This window comes from Alosa alosa, chromosome 5 (genome assembly GCF_017589495.1).
Source record: "Alosa alosa isolate M-15738 ecotype Scorff River chromosome 5, AALO_Geno_1.1, whole genome shotgun sequence".
NCBI classification, from domain to species: domain Eukaryota; kingdom Metazoa; phylum Chordata; class Actinopteri; order Clupeiformes; family Clupeidae; genus Alosa; species Alosa alosa.
In genome coordinates this window covers 27,531,946-27,544,051 of record NC_063193.1, presented here as the reverse complement: position 1 = coordinate 27,544,051, position 12,106 = coordinate 27,531,946, and the positions used below count along the sequence as shown (strand labels likewise).

General features: G+C 38.5%; 1 protein-coding gene across 1 annotated transcript in view; it reads right to left on the bottom strand.

The window, feature by feature from the left end:
• Nucleotides 1–780: 780 nt before the first annotated feature.
• The window catches only part of LOC125295274 (CD209 antigen-like protein D), a 28,022-nt gene continuing 16,696 nt past the window's right edge, over nt 781–12,106 (bottom strand). Inside the window, exons 3-6 of the mRNA XM_048244540.1 lie at nt 11,053–11,180; nt 10,746–10,846; nt 10,246–10,292; nt 781–863 (exon numbers count right to left, since the gene is read on the bottom strand). Of these exons, the coding sequence (XP_048100497.1) occupies nt 781–863; nt 10,246–10,292; nt 10,746–10,846; nt 11,053–11,180 (359 nt within the window). The remainder of the gene's footprint in view (nt 864–10,245; nt 10,293–10,745; nt 10,847–11,052; nt 11,181–12,106) is intronic.

The following is a 12,106-nucleotide window of genomic DNA, read 5'->3' as shown; positions in this document are numbered from 1 at the left end:
CTTAAATGGACACTGCTTCCACATACTTTGGCCCATCATCAAATACATGGACTCTTTGGAAAGCTGAGACCCAGTAGAATACTCAGAAACAGTCAGTGTGATGCACTGACAACGGCTGGAATGTTGTTTTGCCTTTGAGCCAGTAACATACATCTCTGGAACTGCCCACATTTGGGAACTCTAGGTCACTTGAAGTGACCTTGAAACACAATTGAGGCCTGAAACCAGGTCATGTGAAGCTGTAACTCAAAGTAGATGACTATAGAGTAAATATGGATTTTTCACAAATTTATTTGTGTTGAAATACCTATGCGTTTAGCTCAGTATCATTTTTAGATAACAGCCACAGTAGCAGATTCATATGTAAAAGAAATCCTTTTTTTATTTTATGACAATCACTGCCATGCAAATGTAGATACAACTAGAATCTCCAGAATATTAGCTTTCATTTGACACCAAGATTACAGTATGCTTCTACTCACAGGTGTTCTTGCGCAGTAAGACTTTTATTGTCAGTAGGCATTAGAAAATTTCCCATCAAAATGTAGCTACGAAACCTTTTTCATGACATTTGAGGGGTGTTCTGTAGGAGCTGTTACAAGCCTGACTCAAAGCAAGCAACAGATTAGGGAATGGCCACATGCGGAATGGCGATATATATTAGATTTATTAAATGAATAGAATTTAACAGAATGGGTTAAGTAAAGTCAGTAATGGAGTTGGCTTTGAAAAATAAAGCAATCAGTGTAATGCAGTGTAGTGAATAAGCAAAACAAAATCCTAAACGGTGCGGGACAGAAGGAGCGGCGGCGTCGACAACCCGGTCTCGTCTGCACGACTCCAAACACCTGCGCCCAGCTCACCTGTAGGAGACAGACGCAGCACACAGACAGGAGGAGGAGCCAGGCAAGGCCGTGACACTTACGGTGAAATCGCATATCACCGTAAATGTCTGCTTCTCAGCTATTCGGATATCCGGGTCTCGTCTTCGAGTAATTTATTTCGTCAGTCATCATGTTCATTTTAATGAATAGGAAGGAAATTTAAACCATAGCCAGTAGGGGTTACGTCATTTAGAGACCTCAGACCAGCCTCAGGAAGTGACGTCAATTCCGGAAATAAGTACATAATTTACTTTACTCTTTATGGAGAGTGAAGGAAGTGCGTCATAACAAAGGGATACCAGACCCTCGTGTAACAGCTGTACTCGGTGATACTGCAGGACTTCCTGGACTCGTCTGAGGCTGGTCTGAGGTCTCTAAATAACTTAACCCCTACTGTCTTCGAGGTTTGCTGTATGCTTGAGTTTTGTCAATCAAAGCTGGGGTGCCTGAACCATTGGTCGCAGAGACACATGGGTGGGTTCAATCTGACCGGGAGAGTCATGTGATCACGCCGATATGCGTGATTCCCATAGACAGTAAAAGAAATGGACGAACAGACTCCGTCGTTTTCAATGGGAGGGCACTGACACAAATTGAAAGTTTTTTCAGTTGGTCCCCCCAGTACTGCGCAGACTCAGACTTAACTTCATAACGTTAGCCATCGAACTGAATCTTGAATATGATAGATACACAGAAATTATTCTCACACTTCCTTCGCCTTCAAAGTCATCAAAGTTAAACATTTATTTATGTATTATTATTAATATCATCCTCACAAGTGATATCAGGTCGTGTTAATGTTGAAACTACCACACATGATCATCTTTAAAATCAGTCATGGTAAAACAAAACAAAAAAGTTATAGCCTAGAAGCTAATCTTCTTTCCACTTTTCCGACCTACGGTCAATCGAAAACCTCTGAAATGATTATCGTTGGTGCCGTTAGTGCCGTTTTTCATTAGGTTTACTTGCCTTTCAAGTGTGTTGCGGGCAACAACGACCCAACCTGTAAGAAATTCGAAAGGACGTAAGTCTGCATTAAACTATTGACCTATCCATATTGAGCTTGCAGAAACCACAATCAAATATTCGATTTGTCAACGACAACCAGGTGAAAGAGACAAATTCACAGTTTGATAAGATGTATAGACAAATAGCAGTTTGATAAGATGCATAGTGAAATTAATCAAATACAGTAATGCACAAAACACATTTTGTCATAGAAAGCTTAACATTGAGCGATTCCCGAGACTCTTAGCTTTAAAACGAGGTATATTACGACTATGTATGCATGTTATGGTGCATAAAAATGATTGTACAGTAATGGGGGAAGAGGGGTGAACTTGTGATGAGGTCGGTGCCGGTTTCGTGAGATTTAATAGTGAAGGGTGTCAGGTTAAAAATATATATATATGTTTTAGCAATTGTGAAAAACTGTAACATGGTTTAACATGGACTGCCATACCATTCAGTCAGATATAACTGCTGTTGGAGGGGGAATAAAAACTGGTAAAAGGCAGGAAAAACTGCTAATGTGTAACACCATCTGTAAGTTCTTTGTGGTAAAATCTAATTATTGTTTCAGGTACTGGTGGTCAGGCCAGCCAAATGACTACCAAGGTAACCAGGACTGTGCCCTTCTCTACAATACTAAATGGGATGATAAACCATGCTCTACACACTATGTGTGGACCTGTGAGAAACAGGTTAAATTTTAGTAATTTTATTGTAATTTTCTCACTCAGTATTCTGTGAAACTCAAAAGTAGAATTTCTGCAGTAATCAGCTTACATTTTTTGCAACAAAAGTTCTTACAACCTTGGCAGGGTTGATAACTGCAATGGACTGTTCACAGGCCTTCCTAACAAGACTTAAACAGCTTCAGGTGATACAAAATGCAGCAGCTAGGATTCTAACAAAAACTAAAATAATTGACCACATTACTCCAATTCTTAAGTCCCTGCACTGGCTTCAAGTAAGTTACAGAATTGACTTTAAAACACTATTGCTTTGTTTATAAATCAGTAAATGGAGCAGGACCTACAGTAAATACCTATCAGATATGTTTCAGCAGTACACACCTTCTCGTCCTCTCAGGTCCCAGGTGAAAAACCTGTTAGTAAAACCTACTGTTAGAACTAAACATGGTGAGGCAGCTTTTAGCTGCTATGCGGCTCAGCTCTGGAACTAACTTTCAGATGACATCAAAAAGGGCCCAACTGTAGCCTGTTTTAAATCTAGACTTAAGACCAAACTGTTCTCAGATGCTTTCTGCTAACTGTGCTGAGTTACAAATTCTGAATCTGCCTTGATAATTATTCTACTTTGTCTTTTATTACTTTTATTACTTTTATTACTTTTTTTTGCTTACCGGTATTATTATTCTTTATTTTTAAACGATTTTACCTTGTGTGTTTTAAGTTTTCTTTTTATTATGATCTTTACCTTTTTGAACTATTTTTTGACTATATTGTCCTTCTATGCTTTTATTTGTTATTATTGTTTGGTTTTGTTTATGTAAAGCACATTGAATGACCTCTGTGTATGAAATGTGCTATATAAATAAACTTGACTTGACTACAAAAAAACATTCTTACAGAACTAAAGAAAAATAGAATCAGAGTTATCAATGCAATACTGTAAGTGAATATAATCTAAACAAATCAAAACTGTAGCAAAAAAAATAAAAATAATAATAATTAGGCTACTGGAGAAATGCTATTGAGTGTGTGTATGTGTGTGTGTGTGTGTGTGTGTGGAGTGTGGGGGAGGGATTATGGATGCTGCCTTCCGTTCAGATCTGGCCACAAGTTCTCGTCGACATCGCAGGCGATGTGATCTCTGCCAACCCTGGAAATCCATTGAATTGTCTCTGCGAGACATTCTGGCAAAGAGCAATGATGCACGTTACTTTTTCCCCTTGCATTCCGGGGAATCAGCTAAACTGATGAAGACAGCGCTGCAACGTTGGAGGACAGTACACAATGGTCGTAGTGTTATCCGATTGCGTTGAAGTCCGAAATCATTCAGTGTAAACATGGTCTAGTGTTATCCGGTTTATGTTGTCTATGTGGTCTATGTTATATTGCGTGCAGTGAGATTTTTATATGCATGCTTGTTGCCGCCCATCGAGTTGGGGCATTACATTGCTCTTTGCCAGACCCTCAATCTGTCTAGATTATCAGGGTCTGGATTTTTCAGGCTAATCTCTGCCTAGGCAACGGGGAAAATATCACCTTGTGTGCCATATCCACCCTTGAACTGATCCCACTTCAATGTCTCTGCATGCCCCTTCCGTTGCTTGCTAAAGAGACATGCAGGTATATGGTTGGTGGTCATATACTTTTCATTGGCCCACTGAAAATAAGTCTTCAATAGGTTTTAGAAATGGGGTGTAAAGGGAAAAACACAGAACTGTACATAGGCACTCAATGAAAAAGTGCACACCTGAAATATTTTTGTATGCTAAGCCTTTACTATTTGATGTTCAATTTTTTCTGTAAGTGTTGTCCGGTATGAATGTATTACCAATTACCAGATGTGCTTGCATTTTGCAAGTGTTTCCCAATGATAACAAGAGATTTCATTTTTGAAGAAAGTATCTAATGTAAGAAACAGTGTGTAGTGTTTCGCAATAAGTGTGTTGCAGAATTGCAAACAATGTGCAATGCAAAAAATGTGTTTAGGCTATGTTTACACAGTGTTTAAGGTATGCTTTAAGACGTTTAGGTATTGAGGCTTTGGTGTAAGCATTTGTTTTTAGTGTGTAAGCAATGGACAACAACTGTAAGTGTCCCACAGACATTACCCATATTACCTGAGTTTACCTTACAGTATGTGTGATGGGTTAAACCGTGCCCAACATTTCAGACTGAGCATCATGACTTATCACAGCTTTTCAAGTTCCATTGACCCAGGGGCGTTACGGTGTCTTCAATATTGGGGGGGACAGGGACAGATACTGCCCCCAAAAAAAAAAAAAGCTTTAGTTATGCTTGTGATCAAGGGTGTAACCAAGAGTTCAAAACATTCGGGGCTTCGCCTAAAACTCAGCGGTGGTTCGGCAGGACAATTTCGTAAATACTGTTAAGTAAATGCTGCACACATTCTGTCAGAGAATAGGGCCTACACTAAAACACGCATGCATGATCTGTTATCTCACCTATTTTCCAGACATCTGCATGAAAACATTTAACTCACAAGAGAAATGAACAAGGCCATAGGTTGCCCAAAACCCTTTGCTACGTTTTTAGAAACAAAGATTTTGTGTGTAACAAATAGGCTATAGAAAACACTAGGATCAGTGCCAAGTTCATCTCCTCAGTTATAGCCTATCTGTAAGTGAAACGAGTGTGGTTTATTCTGGGATAAAGTTAACCTTCCTTCATCAGTGAATTTTGACGAGACATAACTGTGATCATAGTGTGCTAACGTGATGAAAGCGCAATGTTCACACTAGTAGTTTAACTTAAAAATCTATTTAATATTCGGTCAGTAGGCTACTGGTAATCTTTGTCATGGCATGTAGATTGCAATTTGTTCAATAATTATTTCTTAGATGTAGGATAGGCTACCCCAAATGCGCTCGTTAAAGCCCACAGCCTAATATAATAGCAGCTTAGGATATATGTGGTAGCAAATAATGTTCACCATCAAAAAATAGACGTAATGTAGGAATGTACGCAGAGATATTGCAACAGTAATGGTGTATCTGATGAAGACCTGAGTGGTTGAAACATACTAATTAAATAACACTGGGAATACAGAAGACAGTGTGCGGATATCTTCACTTTTTTCCCTTTTGCAACTATCAAAGAAATCCCATAAACACGGGAAAGTATCGGGTAGCCACATCAGATGGCTTAAAGATTAGGCCCTTCTGCATACCATTTAGTGATTTGCATGCAGTAATTTGAACACTGACCTTGATCTAATTATTTGGTAATGAAAGGTAATTTATTGTCAACACACAACACATAATGTAAATTAAAGGGAAACTTGGTAGGATTAGCTATATTTCCCCCTCTGCTGGAGAAATTGTGCATTATGCTATTTCAAACTGTGGAAAAAGGTAACGATAAAGCACATGGATTTTTTTTCACAAGCTAGCGAAACGGTTAGCATAAGTTCGGCAGAACAATGTGGATGTTACAAGATAAGAAACACGATTTAAAACGAGTTTCTCACTTCTCTTTCCAGGACGGTAGTCTCAATGTTGCAAGGTTGGTTTTCCGCCTGGGGACACTAGGGGCAGCGGGGAAAGCCACCATTTTTTACCGGAACAGGTCATTTAATCAACCAAATGATTTCTAAATGGGTTTATTACGTTGAAATAGTTGCCAAGTTCTCCTTTAACTATAACAAACAATAAATTACTTAATCACACACAAACTACTATTTTACTGACTATAAAAATAATAAACATGTAGAAAGTTTATAAGTTTAGAACCCAAAATTGACCTGCACACTACAAGAACACCGTTGAGTTTAATGCTTTTTGGCACTCACTGTGAGGAGATTGTGTTTTATCTTATTGACTCTCCTCAGAACTCCATAGTTCTCAACCATCAGTGGCTGGTTAAACATAACCCTCATGTCAACTGGGCCAAGAATGTCATTTTGGGCTGGAGCCCTTTCTGTTTGTCTCACTGTCTGAAGTCTTCCCTTAATCCTTCATCTGTTGTTCCTGAAGGACTTGGGGATTTTCCTGATTTGTCCAGTGTTCTGGAGGAGTCTCTAAATCTGAGGCCGGTGTTCAGCAAATCTAGGGCCACCTCATCATCCCTATGACTGCGCCATCAACCTGCTCCCTGGAACATGCCCTCATTGAGCTTGGATATATTCCTTCTCTCCCCCTGAACGCCTAGCTATGGAGATATACATCCGATGAGTCCCTATCTGCAGGTACTATCCGCCCTTCCTCTTCCCCTGCAGATGCCAGCTTATTTTTTGTTGGCAAGAAGGATGGTTAACCCTTAAACAGGCAAGAGTGAAAAAATAGTAGTAAATCATTTTATGTTACATTCTGTCTCATTTGCACCTAATAAAAACATTTCCACACTCATTTTTGAAATATTTTGGATATTTTGGATTTTATGAGTTGTATCTCCTGGGATACGTTGCCCTATTAAGGTATATTTTGGTGAACTTTTCCATTTCTCATTTGATACATATAACTGATAAAATCTTGATTTTTTTAAATGGATTTCATATTATTTTTTATCAAATTCTATTATATAGTATGGAGGTGACATCTCATCGGATGTTCTGAATTTACGGGCTTTTGCCGTTGACAGGTGCTTACATTTTTTTGCCAATTTGTCGGTATTTGTGTACATTCGTTTGGCTTTTCTTTTTGATTTACCAAAATGGCAGCAAAATAAAGCCTGTACATACTCAAACAGTGTTATGCTATGTGTATAACAAGGGAACTTTGCAGGGAGCCATCCATACCAAGACCTTAACAGTCACAGCCCACTCAGGTTTCGGAAGTAACAATCTAATTCACATTCTCCTTTGAGAACTAGATTATAAGTCATAAAATTGTAACCATCCAATGTAGACTTAAAACCTATTTTATACAGTCTAAGGTTAAAATCAGCTATGGCATGATCAAGCAATTATATGCTCATATAGAACTTCACAGATGTGTGGCCATCCAGTGAAAACTGTTTTGCTTACCTTGAAGTGGAAATGGCTTAAAACCCTTTAAGGTCTAAGCCCGCTCTGCTACCAGTCTCCATTGATGGGGTCAATGTGGAGGTGGTAAGCACCTACAAGTATCTGGGTCTCCACCTGAACAATAAACTGGACTGGTCAGCCAACACTGACGCACTCTACAAGAAAGGGCAGAGCAGGCTGTACTTCCTGAGGAGGCTGCGGTCCTTTAATGTGTGCAGCAAACTCCTCAGGATGTTCTACCAGTCTGTTGTTGCCAACGTCCTCTTCTATGCAGTGGTATGCTGGGGAGGAAGCACAAAGAAGAATGATGCTGGGCGACTTGACAGGCTGGTAAGGAAAGCTGGCTCTGTAGTGGGAGCTGAACTGGAGTGCCTCACTTCAATATCTGCCAAAAGGACCCTGAACAAACTGATCAACATCTTGGACAATGAATGTCATCCACTCTACAACACTATTAAAAAGCAAAAGAGCTTAATCAGCTGGAGACTTCGCTCACTGCCATGCACAACTGAAAGGCTGAGGAAGTCATTTGTCCCCAGGGCCATTGAACTGTTCAATGCTTCACTAAAGGGAAGAGGAGAGAGAGACTTCTCTGCATAGTCTGTCTGCCTCTCCACCCTCTCCATGTTTGAGTACTGACTGCCCACTACTGCTTTACTACTGTTTTACTACTGTCCACAGCCTAATGTTTTTACTACTGTTTTACTGCTACACTGCTTTTCATGCTATATTAGCACACATGACCGATGGCTTCTGCTACAATACTGAATGGCTGTAACCCTATTACCTCAACCTATTCTTGCACTGACATAGTTTTTTATATTACCATGTCTACATTATACTTTACTCTCTTATTTGTCCATATTATTTATGCTGCATGGTCTCTAGACCTTATTCTTGCACTGTTGCACTGTTGGACTGTTGGACTTTTTTGCACCTTCACCATGACACTCACTCTCTTGAGTACCTTACCATGCACACAGAACTACAGGACTACTGTTGGACTACTTTTTGTACCTTCACCATGACACTCACTCTCTTCAGCACCTTACCATGCACACAGAACTACAGGACTACTGTTGGACTGCTTTTTCACCTTCACCATGACACTCACCCTCTTGAGCACCTCATCATGCAGAACTACAGGCCAGTCCCGGCCCTGTCACTGCAAGCGTCTCATGCTTGATCACCCTCAACCACACTGTGGATTTTTAAATTTTATTTATATAGTATATTTAGTATTTCGTTTTGTTAGTTTTTCTTATCTTCTACTGTCTCTATTGTACAGTGGAGTTTAGTTATATGTTTAAACATATATTTACCATTTCTGTTGTAAGTGCATGTTGTGTGTGATGCCTGTATGCTACTGAGACCTTGACTTGATCAATAAAGTATCTATCTATCTATCTATCTATCTATCTATCTATCTATCTAATGCTGTGCATATCATATTTGAGACATACATTTCTGAGACCCATTGCATCACCATGAGATATAAACTTTGCATAAAAACCCTGTTGTATACAATCTATTACTTGTCCACTGCCCCTTGTTGGATACCTTTTGCACTACAACAATTCTGACATGTGGTTTGTTAGAATTCAAAATGGCGGAATCTCATTAGTACCCTGCTGATTATGTAAAGGTCAAGGATATTGGTAATTTTATACTTTTATGGTGAGATTTACCTTTACATATTTATCAATATTTTAAGATAAAAATTATATTGTTCAAAAAACTTAGAAATTTCTGAAAATTGTAAAATATAGTTTGGTGTAAAATCGAGCAGAAAATGTTTGTATCAAAATTGATACAGCAGGTATTTAGTGGTAAATCTTTCAATGGGCATAGTATTTTTCTGAATGTTATATGTATATTATGTCTTTAATAGTCCATAATACAGTGTTTTACTGAATCAATTACACAATTTACAGATTGAAATCTGATATTTACAACAAATAATTAATAACTCTTATTATTTAATGTCAATTTATTTATTGGTTAAAATAGCTGATATTAGTCATTCATAAAAGAAGTAACTTCAAATGTCTTTGTAAGACGTAGGACAATACCAAGATGTTTTCACATTAGACCAAGTGAGAATACACACATTGTACCAGACATAAAACAAATGATCAGAGAAGGCTTCATAAGACATAGAGAAGAGAAAAATCCTATTGTGACAAATATACAGTACCCGTCAGAAGTTTGGCATTATCATAACCATCTTTATGAGGTATAATCACATGGAATGCTTCTGAATTAATATGATTGAAAGAAAAGCAGACTCAGCATGTATGGGAACTTCTTCAAGACTGTTGGAAAAGCATTCCAGATGTCTACCTAAAGATGGTTGAGAGAATGTCAAATGTGTGAAAATCTCATCGATGCAAAATCAAGCTACTAGTCTAAAATCTAAAACATGTCTTTGTTTACACTTTTCTTGCTTACATAATTCTATATACCGTTACATATACTATTTCATAGTTTTAACCTTATTGGTTCTTATTCGACAATGGTCGAAATAATGAAAAATCCATGAACAACTGTGTCCAAACTTTTGACTGGTGTATCTTCTGATATATGGTGTCATGGAAAATCTATATTTGTCTTTCACAAGTCCATCTAAAGTGTAGTGAGCATTGTGCATCATTCCATTGTTTTCCATAAGTCTTGGCACAGTCTTCACCCATAACAGCATTGTTGGGTTCATTCTCCATCCAGAACCTAGAACAAATGAAGCGACAACATAAACTTACAAACATTTGCTAATGGTTACAGAGCCCAGGAGGTGTCATTGTCAAGATTTTTGTTTTGTATATCGAAAGAATGTGTGCTCGTAGTACAAAATTGTGCGCTCGTCTTAATAAGTAGTGCGCTCGTTTTAAAAAAAATGCTTTAGTAAAATGAGTGCACATTCCCTCTATACACAAATGACACCTCCGGGTTCTGTAATTGGTGCAACATACAAGCGTTGCTTTTATTTGTTATCAGCATTATTACATGTCATTCTCTGTTATATAGTTTTATATAGATATCGAATTAAAATGTATCATCATTATCTCAGGAAAACAAGTCATTTAAGTCAGGATCTCCCAGAAACAGAGTCTACATCACATGCTTATGGCATTTTAGGTTTCCCCCAGGTTGCCAATATTACTTAAGATGTATTTTTCTTACTTTGTGATTGGTAGAGTCCCATCAACCCACCTCCACTCCCCCTCTATGTCACTGTCTGTCAGGCCAATCCAGGTGTCACGGACACGTGCTGAGATGAACTCCTTTCATTGAAAAAGAAAAACAATGTCTAATTCATTAAAGACTTTGAAGATCTTACAGATATATTTAAAGTGCATGTGTGCCATTGTCACAAAAACATCTGGAAAGCACTTCAGGAATATTTTGACAGATACTGTAACTACACAAGTACAACCAACTGACTGACTGTCCATCAATCCCTACATCTATCACACACACACACACACACCTGTTCCTCTTTGCTGTTGATAATCACCAGGTCAGCTCCTCTCTGTCTACAGTCCTTCCTGGACATAGTCCAGTTTCTGTCCTCAATGGAGAAGAAATAGAGGCTGGATTGGAAACTCTTCCATCCCACTGGCAGGATATAGTAAGAATCAATTAGAACTGACAGCTGAAACAAAAGCCTCCCATTAACAAAATAACCACTGGTTAAAGATCAGTGATCATGTCTCTTATTGGTCAGGTTGTTGACACTTGTAAACTCGACTGAAAGACCGTTTGTTACTTGTTATACTCATGCATTGCTCATGTCTGTCTGCTTATTGCAGCTGAAGTTCTCACAGTGAAGATTCAGAAACACTTCAGTGTTCACCAGATCAGTGTCCCTCACCATCGCCAATAATTGCACATGCCAATAGAATGACACCTGTGCTAACTCTGCTGTGAAATTCTTTTTATTGGGTAAACCTTTGGATTGTACAACATACTCTTTCACTTCATTACAAGACAACAATACCAGATTCATACTCACCCAGGTCATCAAGCTCCTTATGAAGACTGTCTCTTTCTTCAACCAGCGAGCCGTATCCCATCTGACACTCCTGTCCGTCATTGGTCAGGTTGTTGATGTCTGTAAATTTAGTATATCAAAGACAGACTTTGTTGTTTGTATGTCTGTCTGCTTATTAACTGAAGGAATGAGAAATTCTAAAACTTACAGTTCCGGTCCTTGATTGTGATTGTCTGAATCACGTTCGATGCCGTTGTAAAATCCAGCACAAACATACACCTTGACCACATTCCGTTCTATATTACTGCTCTACCACAACTTTAATTTAACATTCAGATAGAGGAAATATATTTCTTGGCGGAAGAATGATTATCTAGGAATAACTCGTTATATTTCTAGTTGCTGTATATCTTTACTTTATGAAACTTTGTCAGGTATTTATAGTAACAGTTTTAGAAAAGCAATAAGCCCCGAGAGGACGTAGGTTACACTGATTCTACAACAGCTAAGGTGGGTTTTAGGCACTCCGCTAGCGCATTGTGCCTAACAA